The sequence below is a fragment of the Arachis stenosperma genome, chromosome 6 (genome assembly GCF_014773155.1).
Source record: "Arachis stenosperma cultivar V10309 chromosome 6, arast.V10309.gnm1.PFL2, whole genome shotgun sequence".
Taxonomy (NCBI): Eukaryota; Viridiplantae; Streptophyta; class Magnoliopsida; order Fabales; family Fabaceae; genus Arachis; species Arachis stenosperma.
The window spans coordinates 124,752,578-124,778,605 of NC_080382.1; the positions used below are offsets into that span (position 1 = coordinate 124,752,578).

Sequence of the window (26,028 nt, forward strand, 5' to 3'; positions counted from 1 at the left end):
TTCTGTACAAAACTTGCAACTAGCGGTTCCAAGTTAGGGGTCTTCTGAGGCTGAGAAATTGGTTGCTGAGGCTGAGAGGGTTGGAACTAGCGGTTATTAAAGTTGTTTTGATTAAAACTGCCAAGAGAATTATTGAAATTCTGCTGTCTCTGAGGTTGATCTCTCCATCCAAGATTTGGGTGATTCCTCCACCCCTGATTAAAGGTCTTGGCATATGGATCATTGTTGGGATTTCTAGGAGCATTCCCCATAAAGTTAACCTATTCAGGAGAAAATTGAGCATATTCATAATTATCACCTTGAATGAAGCACGATTCATGTCATATGGAGCCTCTTGAGGGGCATTTTGAGCACTGACAGCTGAAACCTGCATCCCACTCAAGCGCTGAGTAAGCATACTGATCTGTTGAGACATGACTTTGTTCTGAGCAAGAATAGCATCCAAGATATCCACTTCCAAGACTCCTTTCTTTTGAGGAGTCCTAGAGTTCACTGGATTCCTCTCAGAAGAGTAAAAATATTGGTTGTTAGCAACCATCTCAATAAGCTCAGCAGCCTCTTCAGGCATCTTCTTCATGTACAATTAACCACCTGTAGAGTTGTCCAAACACATTTTGGCAATTTCAAAGAGGCCATCATAAAAGATCTCTAGCTTGGTCCATTCAAAAAACATGTTAGGAGGGCATCTCCTGATCATTAGCTTTACTTCTCCCAGGCTTCATAGATGGACTCACCATCTCTCTGCCTGAAGGTCTGAACATCCACCCTTAGCTTAGTCAGCTTCTGTGGTGGGAAGAATTTGGTCAGAAATCCATTGACCACCTTGTTTCAAGTGTCCAGACTCTCCTTCGGTTGAGAATCAAACCACTGCTTTGCTCTATCCCTCACAGCAATTGGAAAGAGCATGAGCTTGTAAACCTCAGGACTCACTCCATTTGACTTCATAATGTCACAGATCTGCAGGAAGTTAGAGATGAATTGATTTGGATATTCCAGCGGGAGTCCATGATACTGATAACTTTATTGCACCAGAGTGATTAACTGAGGCTTCAACTCAAAGTTGTTTGCACTTATAGTAGGCACCACAATACTGTTCCCATAGAAATCAGGAGTGGCAGCAGTGTATGATCCAAGCATCTTTCTAGGTTGTTCATTCCTATTCTGATTGACCCCATTAGCATTAACAACATGCTTGGGATCTATAGTAGACTCTGCAGTTTTCTTTTCAAAAGTTTCACTGAGATTTTCACTAGTTTTGTAGAGTCTAGCTTGTTGTAGATGCTGTCTCAAGGCCCTCTCAGGTTTAGGATCAAAGTCTAGAAGGGGCTCCTTATTCCTATTCCTGCTAAAAAACAAACAGAAAACAAAAGAAATTGAAAATCTCTACGTCAGAGTGCAGAAAATTCCCAGTGAAGTAACCTCTGTGAAAGAAATAAAATAATAAAAAATAAAAATAAAAAACAAAAATAAAATAAAATATAAGAGAAAACGAAACTAAAAGAAAAATAAAATAAAGAGAATAAACTAAATAATTGAGAAAATAAAAAAAATAAAAATAAAAATAAAAAAAGAACGAAAGTTTTTTTTAGAAAAATTAAAATTGAAACTAAAAAATAAAGTAAAAAGAAAAAAAAGGAAAACAGGGGAGGGAACGAAACCGAAGAAAAAAAAGGAAAAGGAAATGAAAATACAATTTATTAATAAAAGAAAATTAATTAAAAAAGAAAAATTATCTGATCTAGGTAATCAAACAACTGATAGTTATCAATCACAAACAATCCCTGACAACGGCGTTAAAAATTTGGTGCAGAATTTAAAGTCCACAAACTAATCGGCAAGTGCACCGGGCCGTACCAAGTAATACCTCAGGGAGTGAGGGTCAATCCCACGAGAATTGATGGATCAAGCAATAATGATTGAGTGATTTACTTAGTCAAACCAATAGAAAATAATGTTTGAGAGTTCACTAGCATTAAACAGTAACTTCAGAGAATTTGAAAGCAAGCAGTAAACGAGTTGTGAAATATATATGAGAAAACAGTTATGGTTTCGGAGTTGTTTATTTTCCGGATTAACTTTTCTTATCAACTATTTTAATCATGCAAGATTTAATTCATGGCAAACTATATATGACTACACCCTAATTTCGTAATAATTTAGTCTCCTCTAACCTAGTTAAACACCAATTTCTTGGTCACTTAATTTTAATTAGAGATTTATGTCCAATTCTAGTTTATATACCACAGAAACCCTAATTACCCAAATATAAGAGGATTATATGTCACGTATCCCGTTAAGTCCAGATAATTAGTGATTTAGGAGAAATTTTTTTCAAGCTATTGTTCAAGTAAATTGCTTTTCCAAGGTTCACAAGAACTCAAATAGAATAAGGGTTATTCTTCCGATCTACCCAAATCCTTAAGATGAAAAACGAAAACAAATTCTTGAAATTTAAATCAAAATATTAATTAAAATAGAAGAGTAATAGTATCAATCCATACAATTAACAGAGCTCCTAACCTTAACATTAGAGGTTTAGTCGCTCATGGCTTAGAGAGAAAACTAAAATTCAGAAAAATTGTAAAGTGTGGAATGAGGTGCGTCAAAGAGAAGTGAACCAGAAGGGCTGAATCTTTTCTCTTTTATATCTAACCTAATAAATGTAAAATATATTTTCTAAAACTAAATAATATCTTTTCCTCTTTGTAAATAAAATAAAGTTTTAATCAAAATTAATAAGATTATCTCGTGCTGGCTCGTTCATTGGGGTGGAGACCACCAAGTTCACTAAGGTTGGCACTAAATTTGGGCTGGGCCAGGTTTGGCGCCACTTCAACCTCATGCAATACTCACTTTTTCTTCATCTTGGCACCAAACTCACCAAGACAGCATGAAATTGGAGTTTTGACGTTCATGGCGCCAAACTTGGAGAATCCCAAGATTGGTGCCACCAAGGGAGTGATTCTAGAAGAAAAGTATAAACTATTATATATTGTTGGAAAGATCTGGAAGTTAGCTTTCTAATGTTGTTAGAACTGTATCAATTGGACCTCTATGGCTCAAGTTATGTTCATTGGAGTGCAAGGAGGTCAGGGTTGACAGCATCATCTACTTTCTTCCTTTTCTTTTACACGAACTCAATCAAATCCGTCTGAATGCTTCCTGAAATTAATCAAATTGCACACAACTCAAAATAAAATTTATAGTGGCTCCAAAATACTTAAATCTTGATTAAACTTAGTAAATTTGATTGCAAATTCACTAGAAAAGATAGAAAATATGCTCACGCATCACCGCATTAGGGGCACTGTTTTGGTCCAACATAATAAGGGACAGAGGTCTATTTGACGGACTGCCGACCTGGCGAGCCCCCAACCTACATAAGCCAAAGTGACCCACGCGTCACGCAATCCCTTGGAAAAGTCCTGGACAACTAGGAGAAGCTTTCAGGTGAATAGACCTAAACGAAGGGGCCCACCCGGATACAGTGAATAAAAGGGGAGGAATCTGCCCCTCCCCCAAGGTACGTCACATTCTTACCCTAATTAGCCGCCTTGTCGTACGGACACTTACTTTGACATTGGAATGTTCTTTCAAGTTACTCTACTCGCCGACTTACCGACATTTGTGGACTTCATCCCTCTCCGCAATGAGTGTATTCAGGTCCCGCTATTCACCATCAACCATTTCATCCAACCAACGACTTAATGAATCGACGAACAAAATTATTGAAATTTAAATTTTGCATTTTTTGCTATATAAATTTTTTAATTTTTGGTAGTATGACCGTTCGAAAATTAATTCGTCACGAATTATAATTTTATTTAAGAGTTTGATGCTGAATAAAAACTACCGCATGTACAAAACTATATTGAATCTACTACACTTGTTTAAATTCATCTGTTAGCTAAATTATAAAAAATAATATATACATACTAAAATTAATCATTAAAATAGTCACTATGTAATTATATATAAATATATCGATATATATTTAGTTTAATAATTTTTAATATATATTTTATATTTTAATATATATTATACGTTAATAATTAATTTTGATATACACCAAATATAGTTGATTGTTTAATTAATTAATTAAAAATTTTAAAACCTAATTTAGTTAAGGGTGAAATTTAGGGAACATTTTGATTCGGAGTTGCTTAAATTAATTTCCCGAAATGCCGAAATGGCGAGTAAGATAGTGTTGACAGCAGTTGAGCTTCATCTTCATTCACAGTTTCAACTTTGAAGGCATAATATAGCTACGTATAGTATCATATCATCATCCATCCATAAAATCCCAAACATCATCAAAAGCCTAGTAACTCTCCATCTGAGATCTGCTTCACTTCCTAAAATAACACACACTTAACACTTCATTTCCGAATTCCGATCTTACCCCCAGATCTCATACTCCCAAGTCCCAACAACAATGCACTAATCCAACTGAACAGAACAAAACAAGAAAAAAGAAAACCACAATGGGCGCGAACCAATCGGACCAAGTTGCCGGAAACGCATACGAAGAAGAAGAAGAAGAAGAGGAGGATGAAGAAGAGGACGAAGAAGACAACGTGGCAGCTAGGAGGGGTCTCATAAGACCCCCTCAGCTACTCAACAACCGCCACGTGGCAAAGAAGCTTCTAGAACAAGAACCCGAGATCCTGCCGTGCCACGCGTCAGCCTCCCCTCTCTCCCCGCAACTCTCCTCCCTTGGAACCCCGCGCCTCGGCCCTTCAATCAAGGTCTGGGACCCTTACAACGTTCTCGCCCCTCCGCCGCCGCCGCCTATGCTTCCGCCTCCGTCCAACGATGCGGACGACGAGCACGCTGAGGCGGTGACGACGGAGGTGTTTGTTATCAGCCACGGGGAGTGCGAGCTGAGCCTCAGGCCCGATTTGATTTCGGGTCGGGTCCCCGGTGCGGGCCTGACTCCGAATGGCGAGAGGCAGGCGAGGGCGTTGGCCGTGTTCTTGAAATCTCAGGGCGTAAGGTTCAACGCGGTTTATTCTTCGCCGTTGGATCGGGCTCGGTCAACGGCTGTCGTTGTTTGTAAGGTACATATTCATATCCCTCTTTTTTTAACACATGTAATATGATGTGATGTGAGTGTTGATTATCGAAGCAAAACATTGATTTGTTGTTGTGAATTATGTGAATGAAGAAAAAGAAATGTTAGAATTTTAGAGAGCTTTGCTTTCTATAGATTATAGTGGTCTAACACTTGGTTTTTCCAAATGATTCATACTTTGTTTTCGTTATGTGATGGGTTTTGAACTTTTTGAATGAAGAAAAGAGAACATTTCAGCATTGCTCGAACTGGATTAGTCATGGACTATTGAAATTGTACTTGGTTATTAGAACATTGGATTTGTGTTCGAATTGTTAGTGTCTAAAGTAATCAAAAGTTTTGGAGAAAAATGTTAAATTGTTTCCCTCTCAAGAATAATCAAATCTCATTATGCTATGGTATGGAAGCTGAAGATGATGATCTTATGGACATTATTGTTTGTTGTTGGGCAGTGTTCAATTCAATATTGGTTATTGTATCTGTTAATGGATTTTTCACTAGCATGAAGTGAATTGACCCATACCAATTGATGGTTACATGGATGTGTTCGGTTGAGGGCTAATGATAAGCTGGTGATTGTTTAGCCATTCTGGCAGGATAGTATGTACTGTGGTGAGAAATGGTGTTAGAGTACCCTCTTGACAGTATATTGTCAGGTCATTGGTGTTTTGCAACTTAATTTTGAAGAGTATGGGTGAAAAACTAATAGACAAACGACAGGAATAATCATTGGAGTGAAAGGTATCTTGGATCATTTGGTTGGAAGGTGAAAATAGGGTTGTAATTTTGATGAATGAGTTTCAAGATGAACTTGGCCATTAAGGGGATGAATACAAAAGAAAGAGAGGAAAGAGAGAAGGGGGGGGGGGGGGGGGGAGGATACAGAATTGGGGTGTTGAATCCATTGCAAGCTGTATGTGTGTCATAGATAGAAAGAGGGTATACATAAGAACATGGATAGCTGGTTATAGTTTTTTTTGGTTCCACTTGAGAACTATAATAGGAGAGCATGTTATGTGTTATATATGCTGGGTGCTATGTGTCAGTAAGATTGTAATTTTAACACATTGATAAGCAATAAATGTGGTAGTCCTTAATGGAGGAGTAACTTAGAATTATACGGATGAGTATGAAACTATTCTTCTTCAATATTTTCACTAGCAACAAAGGTGGATGCGATATTAGAGTTGGACTGGAGTCACTTGCTAAGTAAATCTTTAGAGCAAATTACGTATGTGCGTGTGTGTGTTAATTGGGACAGAGATTTCTGCAATTTTAGGTCAAGTTGCCTAACTGGCTGTTGCTGTAGACTGTTGATGTGTTGCTATATGTTTATTGGTACCTTGGATGAGTTAAAATTAGAAGAGATTCTGAAGAGCATTAACTCGCATTAACTGAGTTCCTTATCTATTCTGCATGAGTTAAGTATATATATATATATAGAGGGAGGGAGGGAGGGAGGGAGGTTTCTGTTCTAAGGATTAATGCATCTGACCAGGGTCATATAAGACACAGAGATGAAGTTATTATAGAGTGCATTCATATTTGCAAACTATATGTTTTCAGAATTTTTCTTCTAGTAGATGTAGCACTGCTGAGTGTTGATGAGGGAGGGAAGAGATTGTATTACAGAATCTAGTGCTTGAAATCTCATTTATATAGCTCTATTTGTCAGGAAATCAATTTTTTGGAGGATCAGATTCAGTCCTCAGACGCCCTTGTAGAGATGAGTCAAGGGAATTGGGAAGGCTGCCTTCAATCAGAAATATATACACCTGAAATTTTGAGAATCATCGACAGGTTCCAGCCAGATTTTGCTGCACCTTCTGGAGAATCACTTAGACAAGTTGAATTCCGCATGGTTCAGTTCTTAAATGGGATTGTTCTCCGACTGCCTGAAAAATTGAGGATTGATCTATCCTCCCATCACAATGAAAACAACCAAACATTTGTTCAGCAAGATTCCCATCCTCTGACAAACTCTATTCACGACCAGGATGGACCCCTTCATCCAACAACCCAATGGGATTCGCTCCACAGGCATAGGCCAGGACTCTCCAGGAAAAAATCTGGTAAGAGCAGGCTACAAGTCGTGACAAACACTGGCGATGATTTTGAAGACGATATATCTCCTAGGCAAGTCAACCACCAAAGTGCGCTGCACAATTCATTCGGTGGCTATAATGCATCTGTTTCTTGTATAGGCATATTTACTCACTCTGCACCAATAAAGTGTCTCCTAACGGGACTTCTTGGATGTAGTCCATTGCTGTCACAGAAGTTCTGCATCGGAGATTCTTCGGTAACAGTGTTGCAACATTCCTTGAGAACAGGATGGCAGATAAAAAGGTTGAATGATACAGCACACCTTAGGCTTCTCTAGTTGAAGAAGCTTTTACATATAGGGAACAGGATTTTGGTATTTATTGGGATTTTTACATATTTAACTTGGTTGTTGGTATCCACCAATCACCAATACACTTGAAAGTGGCACCTTGTGTTGTAATTTGAGCTTTGGTTGACTCCAAAAGGAGTAATTATGGAATATTTGAGATTGTTGTATCAATTCTTTTGTATTTTTATCTTTACTAAAAGTTGCTGCTGTACCTCTACATGGCATGTATTCATGTACTTTGAAAAAGATACAATTGTTTTGGAATTCAAAACTTAGACGACATAGTTATTTTATTCTCAATCTAAGATCTATCATATCAACGATTAGATTATGTTCCAACACTGTCTTGGGATCCTTCGAATTCAGTTATGCCTGTTAGGTGCAGTCAAGTCATCAGCGGGAAAACTGAGAGCATGCCCCATATTCTTATCTTTTGTGTTTTATTTGCAGTTTTTGTCACTTGCTCTGTGGACCATGATGAAATCCATGTTGTCATGTGAGTATATCACATGGTGCTGCTGATATTTCAATTACATTTTCATCATTCATCGACTCAGATCTCATCCTTTAGTATGTTATCCTCTTAATGGGATTTATTCAGCTAACAAATGCATCATTATTGCTACTCATTGAGCAGATTTACATTTTATACCCTATTGAATGACATGTTAAGTCGACGTCTAATTCTACAGTAGATACAGTATTTTTGTATTACACAATATGTATAATATAATTTTTATTTTTCCAGTAAACGTAACATCATCTCACTCAATAATAGATAGTGTATAATGGATGCAGTGTGAATTAATATGCACTTCTTAAATCAAGCAATATATTATGCATACAAATTTTCCTTAAAAAAATGGAGGTTGTCATTGAATGTATCATGGATACCATGTCACATACTCACATGGGGGTAGGGTAGGGTTGGGTAAGAAAAGCTACAAATCCGAAATTAACGGGTCCTAGAGTTAGCATGTGAATCGTTAACGAACCTCACCGTTCTTGCAATAAATGGTTGTGCATTGCAGAGTTTCAGTTTCTTTGTTGTTTCATTTGGGAAATGGAATCTCCTCCGTACTGAAAGAACCGACAGATCAAGAAAAACATAAGGTTTTAATAAATAGGTATGCTTAGAGACAATGCAAAAAACGAAGAAAGTAAATTGTTTTAAATATACTAAGTTGCCGAATGCCGATCCTCCATGTAGTTGCATTCATATAGGTAGTATTTGGTAGAGAAATAGAGACGGAAAGATTGAGATTGAGAGATAGAGACTAAGAGACAGAAATTGAGTATTCTGTTTGGTGTAAAGTGAGAGACAGAAATTGAAATAAGAATAAAATTCTAATTTAATTTACACAAAAGATAAAATTAGAATTAATTAATTGAAATGAGGTATTTTAGGTATAAAATGTTATTAAAATTTCAGTTTCCGTATCTAAAAATTTCAGTATCCTGTGTCCTTACTTTTTGAAGATACTGAAATACTGAAATTTTAGAGATAGAAATAAAAATTTTAGTACTAGTCTCTGAACCAACAAACATAATATTGTGTCTCAATCTTCCAGTCTTACCTCAAAACAAATACTATCATAGAGAATATAAAAACTCATATAGTTGTATGTGAATTTATGATATAATACTTAAAATTGAAGATAGTCACATTCACCCATATAATAATAATAATAATAATAATAATAATAATAATAATAATAATAATAAGAAGGGCTTATTTATATTGGGTCACATGTTAAGATTATAACTTAAAATTTTTTTAATAAAAATATAAAAAATTTTAAATTTTTAATGTATTTATTTTATATTTATTAAAAAAATTAAAATTATTTATTAATGGGAAGCTTATCATATATTTTTAGGAGTGACAATCTATCAATTTCTATCTATTTTAAACTATTTTAAAATTTATATATTTATACATAAATTAAAATAAAAACATAAAATTTACTTTATATATTTTTTAAATTTATTAATTTTTATATATTTATATTATATTATATATTTTATATTATATTGTTATTATCTAATATATACTTCGAAACGGATAAGGACGGATTTACTCCAAATTCGATCTCATTCTGCCTTGCTCAAACACTTAACAGAAAGAAAATTTGTCCCACCTCGAATCGGATTATTACCCGCGAATCTAGATACTACTACCAAACCTATCTAAAGACATATATTTTAAGTGCACGTATTAAAATTATAAATTAAAAAGATTTTTATTAAAAATATAAAAAATTTAAAATTTTAATACATTTATTTCATATTTATTGAAAAAAAAAAGGGCATTGGTAATCAATAATAATTCGACGTATATTATTCTTGTGCCGCCATTATAAGTCGTAAATCTACGTGAAACAAGTTGTATCTTGTAACAAAATAAAATAAAAGAAGTAAATCCTCGCTAGACCCGTGATACTGAACGAAAATAAAATTGTCACAACATGCACACTAGTAGAGTAATTTCTTATCTTCCCCCTACTATTACTTAGCAATAGCACATACTTCCACACTTGTCCCATAACCAATTGCATTATCATCTACCTTTCTGTTTATAGAAACTTGTGAGCAATTCATGGCCACCATGACCAAGTTATGTTCCTTTGTGTATCTCTTTGTCTTGCTTGCCAATTCAGAAGCTCTCAGTTCAACCACGGAGGCAACAATTCCGGCATCTCCGGGTATCTTACCATATGTGACGGCGCCCGATATTTCCTCATTTTTCCCCGCTCCAAGTGACAATCAACCAATGAGTAGTGGTGATGCTCCGTCGCCGATGCCAAGTTCCGGCGAGTTCGACGGCAGGATGACTTCCAGTTCAGCTAGGTTGAATTATGCCAATGCCATTGTAGTTATGATGCTATGTAGCTTCTTCATAATAATTAAGTACCATAACTAATGGCTGGTATGCGTATTAAGTACCCACTATAGCTAGTGTTCTTTAATTTCTTTCTGTTCGTTAATCTATGTTAAGTAATTTGTCTCCGTAAGAGAAATACATTATAGATGCTATGTATCTTTCTAAATGTTGAGCAATACTTCACATCAGATTCAGCGCTTCATTGTGAAAGGCTTCAATGAATTTGTAAGAAAGTGAGAGTATAATTCTCCTTAAAGAATAATGTACAACAATATAAAAATACAAATATACTTTATAATACCTAAAAATTGGAAAATCAATTCCAATTAATCTCACTCCTAGGTTATATAGTAGTTAAGAGTTAAGTTAGTAATGAATAGTAGTTAATAAATAGATATTTACAAAATTAATTAGTAATATCTCTATAAATTAAATAAGATAACTCTTATATCATGTAACAACAACTTCAAAATAACAATTTCACATATAATATTATCTTTTTATTATGCTCTTCTCCCATAATTTTAACACCTCGTACTCACACAAGACGCAATGAAGCACTTTCTCCCTTTGATCACACTCACCATTTTGGCGCTTCACCTTTATCACTGGCTTTAATCAAACAAAACTTTTGAGCTTCTTCTCTTTTTCATTCTAGATTTTTATTGCTTTGGCTTTCCCACAAGGATCATTCCGAGTATTCGCTTCCATATTTGATGCTTTTGTCAGCATAAAAGAAAAAATATGTATAAACTAAGGAACAAGACAAAAGTAAGGCTTCTTAATTAATTGAAGGATCTGGATGCAAAATTTGCTCACTTCTAGATCATTAAGGTCACCAGGTAGAGCCCCCAACATGCTCTCCAAAATAAAATATCTCATGCTTCTTTGTGTTAATTTGAATGGTACTTTTCTTGATTTTCAATTCTTGAGTTCATTTTTTTTTTGAGTTTGATTATTTTCCTAAACGTGTTTGATTATTACCTTTAGCAATGTTTGATTATAACTTGGTTATGTGCTTTGATTTGTATTTGAGTTTGATTATTAGCCTAGTTCATAAACATTTGTTGTTAAAGTAGTCATTGTGAGTATTCCATTGCACTTGAGTGAGTACCACTTGCTTGTAAAAATGCGAGAATGAAAATATGTCTTTCCTTCTTGTGTTTTTTTATTTTTAACCTGTTAAACTTGGCTTAATCTTGTTTCACATTAAACACACATTAGATTACTTCAAATTTTAGAGATGTGGGACATAAACACATAGGAATTGAATCACTTATCACAAATGATCTTAAAACCAAATAAAAAAAAACTGTATTTAATACCAACTATATATTTGGTTTAGATTTTTTTTATGATTTATTTGGAACTAGTTTATTTTAATGGTTATAATTTCTAATTATCTGTGTTTGATTAACATGAGTTTGAACTTTGATTTAGATTTTAATATTTGATTATAGTTGGATTTTAAATTATGATTTAAAATGAGTTTGATTATAATTTGATTTTTTAACTTTGATTTAGGTTCTTGAATTTGATTATTATTCTTGATGTGTTTGATTATAAACATATTTTAAAGTATAATGTGAACCATGTTTAATTATAATCTGGCTATAAATGCAAAATGAAATTTTTTAATAATTTGTTTACACTTTTTGAAAACAATATTTTCCTAAATTTTGCTACCTTGCCTTTCTGAAACTGTAATGTTCATATTTCAAAACGCTTAAATATGTTGATATGAACATATATCTATTCTCTTTTATGTCTATATATTTTTTCAGAATTTAGAGTGTCATTCCATTTTAGTTTTGGAGGATCATTACTTGTAATGAGTTAAGGCATTTGGCCATATGATTATATATAGTTAATATACTACTTTTTCTACATATCTTATTTACTATTTTGTTTTGCATATTGCACAATCTAGCCCTCAATAGAAATCAATTAATACTTAATAAATCCTATTGATTTCAAGATTTGGTGATAAAAAATGTTTACAATTTGAGAAAAGACAAATCTTGCACTACAAGAAAAACACTGAGTACCGTCAAATTTATCGGTGAATTTTCTGACGGTTACGAGTGAAAATTTGTCCCTCGAATAAATTACTGTTAGATTTAAAATTCCGCCGCTAAATCCGACGGTAAATAGATGCGCGAAAATTAATTTTATTAGCGCCAAATTTACCGTCGAAAAAATCCAACACCAAAAAGATTTAGTGAAACGCATTGTTTAGGCAACGACAAATGCCTTACCATCAGATTTTTCCGCCGATAAATCTAAACAGTAAATTTGGGATAAAATTCAAACACAAAACTCTTCTCCCTCACTTCTACAAACTATATCTCTCTCTTCTCTTCTTCTCTCTTGTCTCTCTCTCACCTCTCTCCCTTTGGTCCTTTGAAAAAGGGTGTGTTGCTATCACCTGAAGTTGCCATCGCCACCAATAAGCCACATTGTCGTCGCAGATCGTCGTCATCACTGCTGTTGGAGTCTCCGTGAAAAGCCTTCGCCATGTCGCTGCTGTTGGGTGCCCCTTGTCGTCGATCGGATGTCATCGCCTTTTCGCTATCACCGCGGTTGAGGTCCACCGCGCTAAGGTAAGGTTGTTGTCTATTTTTTCTTTTAGTTGTTTGTTATGTTACTAAACCCTAACTTAACCACTGTAAGTTTCACTGCTGCCTCCTGTCACCACCACGCCTCTACCATTCTGCAGCCATCATCAGAGGTAATTTTTTTTATAGTTTTTGTATTTTTTCAGTTTTTTTTTTGTTTAGGATTTTGTTAGATATTTTATTAAATTATTGATTAAATTTTTTAATAAAATTTGTGATTGGGTTTGTTATATTAATTTAGTGTAATTAGAAATTAAATAATATTTGGTTAGCTAGGTAGGATGTAATTTAGAGTTTGTTTTGAGTTGATGGTATTTAAATTGTTAATTTTTTGAGTTTATTGTTATATGAGTTAATTATTTTTTGAGTTAATTAGTATTGATTGTTGTTAATTCTCGTCAATAATTTTATCTTATTAATTTTTAAAGTTAATTAGTTACTTATTTTTTATTGTTGTGAATTTTTTGAGTTTATTATTGTCTGAGTTAATTGTTTTCTGAGTTACTTAGTGTGGATTGTTATTAATTCTCTGAGTTAATTTTAGTTTTTTAATTTTTTAAGTTAATTATTGATTTATTGTTGATTGTTGTTAATTTTTTGAATTTATTGTTATCTGAGTTAATTATTTTTTGAATTAATTTTGCTGAGTTGATTGTTGTTAATTTGACCAAGTATGAACTTTGATTTGTTTGTTTTATTAAAATTTGTGTGTTGATTATATTTATATTTTGTGTGTTGATTATGTTTATAGTTTGTAATTGAAAGCGTACAGTCTGCTATCCAAAAATGCTCTTGTAGTCAGTAGTAGGTTTGTATGTTGTTGAAATTGTATAAATTTAAATAGATATATAATTTGAGAGTCATACATATGCAAGTTAGTGGATTACTCATAATCTTAAATAGATATATTATTCGTATAATTAATTTTCTTTCAATATTTTATTGTTTATAGTATATGTTTATAGCGCTACTTTTTTTTATACACGAGTAACTATTATTTTCTTCTTCATTCTTAAACTTTGATGTGTGAACTTATTTATAAATTTTTAACAAAAAATTATAAACAAATTATTATGAAAAATTATAAAATTTTGAATTTTGTTAGTTTAAACATTATTAAATTTAAACATTTAAAATTATATATTGAATTTTTAAACAATTTTTTTAAAAGAATAAAATTTAAGATTATTGTCGGATTTATCGGGGGATAAATCTGACGGTAACAAGCTCTAAAATTTTGCCAATTAAAATTAATATCCACAGCTAAATCTGCCGATAATTAGCGACGGAAGAAAAAATCCGACAATAAACAATTATAGACGAAGTTTATATCCGCGATAAACATACTACCAGCAAATTTTTTTGATATATCCGACGGTAAATCAGATAATATCCAACAAATTTCTCGTAGTGTTGAGTCTACCATTATCTCATCTCTCAATAAGGAGGATGTATGTTGCGGGCAATGGTTAAAAAATAGAGAATATAGTATGTATGTCATACCATGCGAGGAGATTGAAACCAGTAGTCGAAGGAAAGGAAAATAGAAGCGAAGAATGTAGTCCGGCATGAAGAAGAATGCAGTCTCAAGCGGTGAAAAAGTAGGTACAACCAAGACAAGCGAACAATAACGAGTCATTCGGCCTCTGATATGGTTTGTAAGGAGAGGGACTGAGGGAGTAAAACTGTAAAAGTTTGAGGGAAGCGGCAAAATCTGAAAGAGAAGTATTGATGTGAGCTTTTGATTGAGCATTAGGTGAGTATGTATATGCCGGAGTATTTACTAGAATTGAAAGGGTTTGATCAGTTGGCGCGTGATACATAAAATGAGCGATTAATTTGTTTATATATATATATATATATATATATATATATATATATATACATTATAATTTATTTATATAATTGATTTTAGTGTATGTTAGAGTATAATTAGGGTCAATTAAGATTAGTTAGCATCAATTATATTTATTTAGCATATTTGTATAATTTATTATAGGATATTACACTTTAATTACTTTGATTCTTCTAATACCTATATATACCCTTGTATATTATATCATTCTCAACATACTGAATAATACATACACAATCACTTTCTTTAGATTTTTCTCTTGTTTCTAACATAGTATCAAGAGCATAGGTTTTTTTTACATGAGAATTAGTTCATAGCCCCTTGTTTTTCTTTTTTCGGCAGTATTCTTTGTCCTTGTTTTTTGATTCTTTTCCAACACTTGGTTTGTCACTGTCCTTACCACCGTCTTTATCTCGTCGTTGCAAGTTCAACGAGTCCAGTCTTGTCGCCGGAAACCACTGAACGCGCCGTCTCAAGGTCACTGTCTGTTTGCTTATCTTCCTCATTCCAGACGCTTCCAGCGTCATTGGATCAACACCCAGTATCAACGGCCCAGAAACGTCACACGTGTCCAGATACGGCACCTCCAACCGACCGCGTGTCAACCCAACCCGGTCCGCTTCCTAACCTGTGCGCCAACTCCTCCCCGCATCAGCATTGACATGTCTTCCTCTTCTTTTCACACGTCACCACGTGTCCTCTTCTGCTAATGTGGCTGCTTACGTGGCATATAATAGGACCATCTTAAGATTTTTTGGTGAGATCTTTTCAATTTTGACTTTCATTTTCTCAATTTTTGTTCTAATCTTGCAGTTTTTTTTCTCTCTTTTGTCTTTGTATCTACTATTATAGAAAAATCAAATATTTTTGCTGCCACAGATAAAAAAGATAAATTCTATCGAAATTGTAATCGCTCTTGACACCTCTTCTCAGATTGTTCTTCTATTGAATGTTGCAAATACAAACAGAAATGTCATATTAGCTACCATTGTCCAAACCTGTTCTGCTATTATTGCAAGCTCTTAAGACACTTGATTAATACCTGTCCTACTCGCTCACCACGTTCATATCCGAACAAGTATCATTTTCGTTCCAACTACTCTAAAAATGTGCCTGCTTCTACTGCTGCTGCTGTTGCTAATGAATCCACCAACTCTACTTCTCCCAACCCACTTTCTGTCTCTCCATCTGGCATTGAGTCTCTTCTTAAGCAACTTTTCTCTTTTTCTGGTAATACTTCTGCTACTCTTTCCACTCCTCCATGTAGTTATAAATGGTATTTTGATTCTGGTTATTTTCATTATATGTCTCTTTTGCGTCATCTTTTTTCGTATTTGTCCACAACTACAAATGCACATTTTGTCAACATTGCTAATGATTCCTTCTTGTATGCAATACATAAGGTTTTATTTCAGAGTCAAATCTTATCCTTCCTGACACTTATTTTATTCCAAAATTAAACTTTAATCTTATTTCTGTTAGTCAACTTATTGATCTTGATTTTAATATTAATTTTTTTATTTTTGATTGTCGTGTGTTAAGATCGTCGGACGAAACAGATCAACAGGACTGGACGTAAGATCGAAAATTTATTTGAGCTCGAAAATTTTTTATTTACAAATAATATTTTTATATTGATCTATAATTTCAATTTTTTTTTGTTCTTATAGTACATTTATAAAGTAATGACATTGATTTCTTAATATCTGGCTCCCTTTCAAACACAGAGCAACTAACACAAGATATACTAGTTTTAAATTTTTGTTACACCAATTAATTAATAATAATACCACAAGATATACTAATTTCAAATTTCAATTTTATTGTTAAGGAATTTTTGAACGCTAGATTTTGTTATAGTTGCCTATGGTAGACATTCAATTCATTTCATATATTCAGCTCGCCATGATCTTCCCTCCATTACTCCCACTTTCAAGAAGAAACACACACACACAGAGCTCCAAAACCTGTTTCCCAATTGAATCGAAATCAATGAACGATTGAATGAAGACACCACTCCAATCTGTTTTCAGAACCATAACCGTTCGTGCTTACTCATCACCACCACCACAAACAACAAAATGGACCAAAAACAAGAACCTCACAACAATGTTCCACAGGTACGTGGACAAGACCAGCGTCTCTTCTTGGAACTCCATCATTACCGACCTCGCCCGAAGCGGCGACTCCTTCGAGGCCCTCCGCGCCTTCTCCTCCATGCGCAAGCTTTCCCTCATTCCCAACCGCAACACCTTTCCTTGCGCCATCAAATCCTGTTCTTCGCTCTTCGACCTTTGCGCCGGAAAACAGACCCATCAACAGGCTTTCGTCTTTGGCTTTGAATCCGATCTCTTTGTTTCCTCAGCTCTTATTGATATGTACTCTAAGTGTGGCCATTTGGAAGACGCCCGAAACCTGTTCGACGAAATTCCCCAAAGGAATGTGGTGTCTTGGACTTCAATTATTGCCGGCCATGTCCAAAATGGTTGCGCTACTGAGGGCATTCGCTTGTTTAAGGAGCTTTTAGTTGAAGAGAGTGAGAATGTGGGGTGTGTTCAGGAGGAGGAGGAGGATGGTTTTGTGGATCCGATAGTTGTAGGTTCGGTACTTTCGGCTTGTTCTTGGGTGCGGCAGAAGAGAACTACTGAAGGGGTTCATGGTTTTGTGATTAAGAGGGGGTTCGACGGGTGCTTAGGGGTTGGGAACACGTTGATGGATGCTTATGCAAAGTGTGGGGAGATGGGTGTGTCAAGGAAGGTGTTTGATGGGATGATTGAGAAAGATGCTTACTCTTGGAACTCTATGATTGCTGAATATGCACAAAATGGATTGTCAGCTGAGGCATTCAATGTTTTCGGTGATATGGTGAAGAGTAGCAAGGTCAGTTATAATGCTGTGACATTGTCGGCAGTGTTGTTAGCCTGTGCAAATTCAGGAGCTCTGCAGGTTGGGAAGTGCATACATGCTCAGGTATGCAGAAATTTGCTCCATGGATCCTGTTTCAACACTTATTAAGAATCTTGCTGTAATTTTTTTACTAACTTGTTGTCCACTTTGTTATAATTTTGTACAAAATCTAGTTTATGGCCCAGGTGAAAATTGCCAATCTAACTAGTTGTTTCGTTTTACTATAGGCTATAAAGATGGATTTGGAGGATAATGTTTTTGTAGGTACCTCTGTAGTAGACATGTACTGTAAATGTGGGAGAGTTGAGTTGGCTAGAAAGGGGTTTGATCGCGTGAAAGAGAAGAATGTTAAGTCATGGACCGCGATGGTTGCTGGCTATGGAATGCATGGTTGCGCAAAAGATGCTATGGAAGTCTTCTACAAGATGATAAGGTCTGGAGTCAAACCGAACTACATCACTTTTGTGTCAGTTTTGGCTGCTTGCAGCCATGCTGGTCTGTTGGAAGAAGGATGGAATTGGTTTAATAGAATGAATCATGAATTTAATGTTGAACCTGGAATTGAGCATTATTCGTGCATGGTTGATCTTCTTGGCCGTGCTGGTTATCTTAATGAGGCTTATGGATTGATCAAGGAAATGAAGGTGAGACCTGATTTTATAATATGGGGTTCCCTTCTTGGGGCTTGTAGGATTCACAAAAATGTGGAACTAGGGGAGATTTCTGCTAGAAAACTATTTGAGTTAGACCCAAGTAATTGTGGGTACTACGTACTACTCTCAAATATATATGCTGATGCTGGACGGTGGGATGATGTCGCGAGGATGAGAATATTGATGAAAAATCATGGATTGCTTAAAACACCTGGATTCAGCATAGTTGAACTTAAAGGTAGAATACATGTATTTTTAGTTGGTGATAAAGAGCATCCTCAACACGTTAAGATTTACGAGTATTTGGACAAATTAAATGTTAAGCTGCAAGGACTGGGCTATGTGCCTAACGTAACATCAGTGCTTCATGACATTGATGATGAAGAAAAAGGAATGGTTCTAAGAGTTCACAGTGAGAAACTTGCTGTTGCCTTTGGAATCATGAATTCAGTTCCTTGTGCAACTATCCAGATCATAAAAAATCTTAGGATTTGTGGTGACTGCCATGCTGTAATTAAATTGATTTCCAAGGTGGAAAACCGAAAAATTATTGTCAGGGACTCAAAGCGGTTTCATCATTTTAAGGATGGATTCTGTTCTTGTGGGGACTATTGGTGACAGCAATGGAAATAAAGGGAGTAACGTGTTCATTGTACGTTACTGTCTCCATAAACAATGCTTTACCAGAAGCTTCATGGACGTAAAGTCATATTACCATTGCAACTGTGCATATCTATCTGGAACACGGTGTTTAATTTGATTTGGAATGAGCAGTGGATCGATTAGTTCAAAGTTAGTGTAATGATTTTCAGTTGCCCATATAGATAGCTTATTCCAAGTTCTAATAATTATGATAGAAGGATACGGCAGGAGCTCAATAAAAGCAAGTGCGAATAATGAATAGCATATAGATGAAATTTTGACTTCAGAACATCATAGATCATTAAGATTGTGAAAAACAAGAATCTCGCGCCTATATTTACCCTCAATTCCACGGGTATATCTTTGGGAATTTATTCAACATTTATGCACAAGTGTTTGTTTGAATTATTGTGTGGAGAACAAGAATTTTGAGGATGAATCTACAAAAACATCATGGAGAGCAACCTCTTGAGAGTTTGCCCATGTTACTTGAAGAAAACAGCAGGGTCCGATTAAAACCCCATGGTGGTCTTTCAAGTTAAGAGATTTTACTAATTTGGTTCATGAGATTTCAATTACACTATTGTGGTCCCCGAAAATAAGTTCTAGGCACAGTAGTGGTCTCTTGACCTCTTTCTGACGCTAACTCAGCTCATCATTCTACAGTCAGCACAGGAAAAAATGGGTTAATTCGATAGCTATTATTTGGAAGCAAAATATACTCCTCTTTTGTGAGTACCAGTTTTATTATGCATCAAAGTCTTCCATTTTTGTCATGAAGGAGAAGATATTTTTTGTATTTTTCTTTGAATGAAATCAAAACAAAATTGACTTGCAAATTGAAATAACTGAATGTAAAGTTTGTTATAAATGTAAATAAAAAAAATAATGACAAATTCTGAAATGTAAAATGACTGAATTCAAATTCGCAATAAAAGTGAATTGTAAAATTTTAAAATACAAAATTCAAAAGAACAATGACAGAAATGATGGACGGAACCCAACAGAAAATGAACTCGTGACAGACTCAAAAAGTCGCTGGGGATGCGAGTGTGCGAGAGTATTTTCTGAAGTGAAATTTCAACCCTTTATTCTTTGGTTGCTTCTCTATTTATAGACATATTCGACCAATCTTTTCTTGACACGTCGTAACATACAGTTATTTCATCAATAACCGTTACCATGAAGGACACTTCATTTTCTTCGACATTAACCTCCTCTTCGACCATATCCTTTTAATATGCCACAGTTCCTTATCGATTTGACGCTTGACGCCAAAATCTTCAAGCTCTTTGACACTTCGTATCTATCTTTGATTGAAGTTTCCTCGTCAATGTCGACATCAAATGACATTGACACACCTCTGTCTTTGATCGAATCTTTCTTGTCGATGTCTACACAATTCGACCCAAATTTTATTGAGTAACAATTTTCAAATAGTACGCTGAGTACTTAACCGCCTACAAAGAGGTTCCAATTTGCACTCGTAAGTTGGTCGATAATGGAACACTTTTGGCAATAATCGAAGTCTAAACTTATCAAACACTTACTTGTCAAGGAATTCAATAATATCTTTGTCGAAAATATTATTTTTAATATAACAAATGCCCCTAAGTATTTATTTTTCGACTTAAAAGAAGAAAATATAAATACTTAATGTTATTCAAAATTTTTGACGATCTTCAGAGTCATCAACTAATTTTCTAATGACTGTTTCCATCATCAAATATTCATACGCTTAGATTACCTTTATATTGCCCAACAAATTCAGAAGGTATGATTGACACAGTACCAATCATTTCTTCATCTTTCTTGAAATACTCCTCATTGACATAGTTGAATCTATTTTAGGGAGTGGAATTTCAACTGCGTTGTCTTTTCCTTCGATCAACATGAACTTTTTTTTTTCTTTTAAAATTGTTTCATTGTTTGCTGGAAATACAATTTGATTTATAGGAAAACATTTTGCCCCTCATCGGTCGAGATAAAAGAAACACCAGTATTAACTCGACATAACTATCAACCGCATTGGTTATCACCAATTCGACCTTGAAACTTGGTATTTCTACTGGTGGGTATATTAGTATGAGAAGATGACAAAATATTATATTGTATTATGGTTTTAAGGCACGATTAGATCGCTTTTTTTAGAGAGATATTTGCCCCCATACTTAGTTGTTACAAGGTTAATGACAATACTCTCCCAGGATACAATGAAACCAATGAATTTCTTAATTAGCAATAATAAAAAATTCTCAACTCATTTGAACAAAGAAAATCTCTTAATAATCAAGTAAAATATACACTTAGTACTTCTGTGTTTAAAATAGTGGACAAGGACTTATTTATACATATTGCACATAGCAATTATAATTTGTGAGGAATGCTAGGGGGCCAGCAGAATTTGTGATGTTTAGCCATCAATTAGCCATCATCAATATTTTTAATAGTGTGAGATGACATCTAATGGTGTAGGATTATTCATTTTCTTTTTTATGATTAAGTGCTGGCCAGATTCCAACAAAAGTGCTGAAACCCTAGACTTTCTCATAATTTGTTACGTACATAAATACTTATGTCTTTTCTATTGCAAATAGATACAAATATTTTTAACATACACGATTCTTAAAAGGTTGTGTCCCTTTAGCCAAACGGTAATAAACGGTTAGTAACCATTTATTTTTTTATTTTTTTATTTTTTACCAAAGATAAGGAGACTCGAATCCACGACTTCTTAGGTGAGTATGGGGAGACTGTCATTTGAGTTATAACTTATTGGCTAGTAACCGTTTATTAATATTAATAATAATATCAATAATATTAATAATATTAAATAATCAAATTTATAAATACCATTCGATCCCCTACTATTTACAAAATTTAAATTTCATACAAGTATATGCATAAAGAATGTGTCACTAAGATTAAACATTCTTTTAGTATAAATTTTAAAGTTCTAACGAAGTAATATGTGTCTAATTGATTAAATATATACTCCATATGCTAGTACCAAAAATCACACATATTACTTATACCCTTCAAGTTCAAGAGTTTATAATTTTAAGCACTTATATAGCCTTTTGCTCATCCTGATTTCATGAATATTTATGAGAATAAAACCTCTAAAATTTTCGATTAGAGCAGCACCACTCCTATATTCATATAGATGGAATCTTTTGATAAATAATATTATCATTTCATTAAAAATTTTAACTGACCCTCCTAATTTATTGTAAATAGCACTAAATCCTATACCTTAGTGCTCCAATTGCTAATAACTTGTTATTACCCATTAAACCTTGAAACTAGTGGTCTACTAGAATAAGGTTGGGTTCCCATCATTTAGCAATAATATGTTTTAATCTTATTTTAGCAGTAGTCTTTTTGATTTTATCCTTTGACAAACCTTTAGTCAAAATGTCTGCTAAATTTTCTTGAGATCTTACATAAGTGATTGTAATTACACCATCATCTATTAGTTACCTCACAAATTCATGTCTCATACTTATATGTCTAGACCTTTCATTATAAACCTTATTATATGCTCGAAACATGGTTGATTCACTATCATAGAAGATTGAAATGGCTGTTGTCTGTTGTGGCCACAGCTTTATATTATACAACAAATTTCTTAACTATTCCGCTTCTTTACCGGCGACTAATAAAGCTACAAACTCAGCCTCCATAGTAGAATGTGTAATATACATGTTTGTTTCTTTGAGACCCAACTTATTGCTCCACCACCTTTGGTAAAAATCCATCCTAAAATGGATTTGTTATCACTAAGATTTGTAATTCAACTTGCGTCGAAATAACCTTCTAAAACTGCAGGATAATCACTATAATATAATTCCAAATTTATGATTTTCTTGAGATAACTAAGAACTCTTGTTATAACTTTCCAATGTTGATTGCTAGGCTTTCATGTAAACCTTGATAATTTGCACATAACAAACGCTATATCAAGTCTAGTACAATGCATTGCATACATTAAACTTCCTATAGCACTAGCATATTCTAATTGTGCTATAGGTCTTCCCATGTTTCCTTCTAATTTAAGATTAGGATCATAAGGTGTATTGGATTCTTTAATTGTGAGATGATCAAATTTTTCCAATACCTTTTTGATATAATGAGATTAACTTAAAGTAAAGCCAACTTCATTCTTATGCACCTTTATGCCTAATATTGTATCAACTTTATTCAAATCCTTCATTTTGAATTTAGAAGTTAGATACTCCTTCGTTACACGAATTCCTTCTAAATTTGTTTTGATGATTAACATATCATCAACATATAAACAAATGATTATTCCATAATCTTTAGTAAATTTTGAGTAAATACATTTATCCGCACTGTTATGTGAGAAGCCATTTGATAACACAACTGAATCAAAATTTTCATGCCATTGTTTAGGTACTTGTTTTAGTCCATACAAAGACTTAATTAATTAACAAACTTTATTTTCATTTTCGGCTAGCACATAGCCTTCCGGTTGTTCCATATAAATTCTTTCATTAAGATCTCCATTTAGAAAATTCGTTTTAACATCTATTTGATGTATATGAAACTTGTGAATGGATGCTAATGCTATAAGAGTCCTAATAGAAGTTATTCTTGCCACATGTGCATAGGTATCAAAATAGTCTAGACCTTCTTATTGTCTAAACTCCTTGGCCACTATCTTTGCTTTAAAGTTTGTAATGAACCATCAGTATTATACTTTCTTCTAAATACCTACTTACATCCTATAGACTTTGACCTCAGAGAAAAATCAACTAAGACCCAAGTATTGTTTGATAATATTGAGTCTATTTTATCATTTATTACTTCTTTCCAAAAAGTAGAATCCCTTGAAGCCATAGCCTCTTTGAACATTTGAGGATCACCCTCTATGTTCATCACAATAGGAATCTTGTTTGTCACAGAATTCCTAGTTCCTTCTACCGAAAAGGTGATAACCTGAGAAGAAATAAAATCTAGACCCAAGTCTTTTTCTTTTCTTACTCTCAAGCTCTTCCTTGGTTTAATCAACTCTTTGTCGCTTAGACATTTATTATTTTGATTATTTATTTCTTGTGAAATATTAGTATCATTTTGGGGATATTCTGAACTAGAAGTTGAATCATTGATAAATTTATTTTCAGTAAATTCTACCTCTCTTGATTCAACAACTACATTAGACACTAAATATAATATTCTATATGCTTTAAAGTTTTAAGCATATTCTATAAAAGTACTTTTTATGGTTCTTGGTCCCAATTTAGTTCTCTTTTAATCATGAACTCGATAAAAGGCTAAACACCCCCACACCTTAAGATAATTCAAATTAGATTTTCTTCCTTTCCAAATTTCATAAGGAGAAACCTATATCTTGATGGTATCCTATTATGGATATGACATGATGTCAACAATGCTTCACTCCACAAATTGTAAGGCAATTTTGCATTTAATAACATTGAATTAACCATATCCACTAAGGTACGATTTTTCCTTTTCGCTAAACCATTTTATTGCAAAGTATATGGAGCGAAAGATTAATACAAAATACCATGTAATTCACAAAAATTATCAAATTCATTAGAAAAAATATTCTCCACCTTGTAATGATTTAAGGATCACCACTTGTAGACCACGAAGTCTACTTACAAGGATTTGTAATTTATTTATTTAATCCATGACATGCATAGTATCATTCATAATAAATTCAAAATATTTCATCATAATAAACTTATATGTTCCTTGTCGTTCGGTATTGTACTTTTCTTCCAAAGACTTTCAAATATCCAATGGTGATTGAATTGACATATAGAGATCATAGAGTCGGTCAAATAAAGTGTTGAGAATATGACCTCGACATGCGAAAGTATCTTCATCACGCTTCTTCAATTGAATAATCTTTTCTTTCTCTTCCAGTGTGACATTTTCAGCAGCATCGAAAGAAAAAACATCATCTTGTCCTTCCAACGGTTGAAGTTTGTTCCATCAAAACGATCTAACTTGACAAACTCTTGATTCATGACCTTGAGTGTGGTGTTTTGATCTTGTGCCATCTTCAATAACTATCTCTCTAAAATTGTTGGGTATATTAGTATGAGAAGATGACAAAATCTTATATTGTGTTATGGTTTGAAGGCACGATTAAATCACTTTCTTTTGAGAGATATTTGTCCCCACAGTTGCTACAAGGTTGATGATGATACTCTCCCAAGATACAATGAAACCAATGAATTTCTTAATTAGCAATAATAAGAAATTCTCAACTCTCTTGAACAAAGAAAATCTCTTAATAGTTAAGTAAAATATATACTTAGTACTTCTGTGTTTGAAATAGTGGACAATGATTTATTTATACATATTGCACATAGCAATTATAATTTATTATGTACACAAATAGTTGTGTCTTTTCTATTGCCAATAAATACAATATTTTCCACATACACAATGCTTAAAGAGTTGTATCTCTTTAACCAATAGATACAATATTTTGAACATACACAATTCTTAAAAGGTTGTGTCCCTTTAGGCAAATTATATTAAACGGTTAGTAACCGTTTATTAATATTAATAATAATTTTAATTAATCAAATTTGTAAATACCCTTCATCTACCACAGTCTCGACCAAAATAACTACATCGAGCCTATTGCTATTATATTATCTCATTTTTCGATCACTAAACTTTTGCCAATTCTTGATTTATCCAACTCCAATAGCTTGGGATCGACAAAACAAAGGTGAATAATTATCATGTGGACTTTGAGAAGATTGAGCCTCTGGACATCTTGCCGGATGTCTTTGTCTAGCTTGCTCTTCTTTGTCGAAATTGGTCTTCGATGCTTGATTAATTTGAAACCAACCCCAAATAATTGTTTGATCAACTTCATATATTGTATAAATTTTCACAAATATTTTTACATAGTGCATGACAAAATATTAGTGAAACATCATGTCACTGTTGAAGAACCAAGGATAATAAAATGAATAAATATGATTCATGT

General features: G+C 33.8%; 2 protein-coding genes across 2 annotated transcripts; both read left to right on the forward strand.

The window, feature by feature from the left end:
* The first annotated feature begins 4,170 nt into the window (after positions 1-4,170).
* On the forward strand, positions 4,171-7,769 carry LOC130935587 (uncharacterized). Its single transcript, XM_057865394.1, has 2 exons — positions 4,171-5,060; positions 6,750-7,769. The coding sequence occupies exons 1-2, from the start codon at positions 4,485-4,487 to the stop codon at positions 7,455-7,457; spliced, it is 1,284 nt and encodes a 427-aa protein (XP_057721377.1). The 5' UTR covers positions 4,171-4,484; the 3' UTR covers positions 7,458-7,769.
* Positions 7,770-16,671: 8,902 nt separating this feature from the next.
* LOC130936241 (pentatricopeptide repeat-containing protein At3g26782, mitochondrial) lies at positions 16,672-19,776 on the forward strand. The gene is made up of 2 exons (XM_057866283.1): positions 16,672-17,796; positions 17,961-19,776. Exons 1-2 carry the CDS (start codon positions 16,831-16,833, stop codon positions 19,002-19,004), a joined length of 2,010 nt encoding a protein of 669 aa, XP_057722266.1. The 5' UTR covers positions 16,672-16,830; the 3' UTR covers positions 19,005-19,776.
* The last annotated feature ends 6,252 nt before the right edge of the window (positions 19,777-26,028 follow it).

Coding starts and splice junctions, on each gene's coding strand:
- LOC130936241 (XM_057866283.1), top strand. CDS start 16,831: ATGAAGACACCACTCCAATCTGTTTTCAGAACCATAACCGTTCGTGCT. Junction 17,797..17,960: donor GGAAGTGCATACATGCTCAG/GTATGCAGAAAT, acceptor GTTTTACTATAG/GCTATAAAGATGGATTTGGA.
- LOC130935587 (XM_057865394.1), top strand. CDS start 4,485: ATGGGCGCGAACCAATCGGACCAAGTTGCCGGAAACGCATACGAAGAA. Junction 5,061..6,749: donor CGGCTGTCGTTGTTTGTAAG/GTACATATTCAT, acceptor TCTATTTGTCAG/GAAATCAATTTTTTGGAGGA.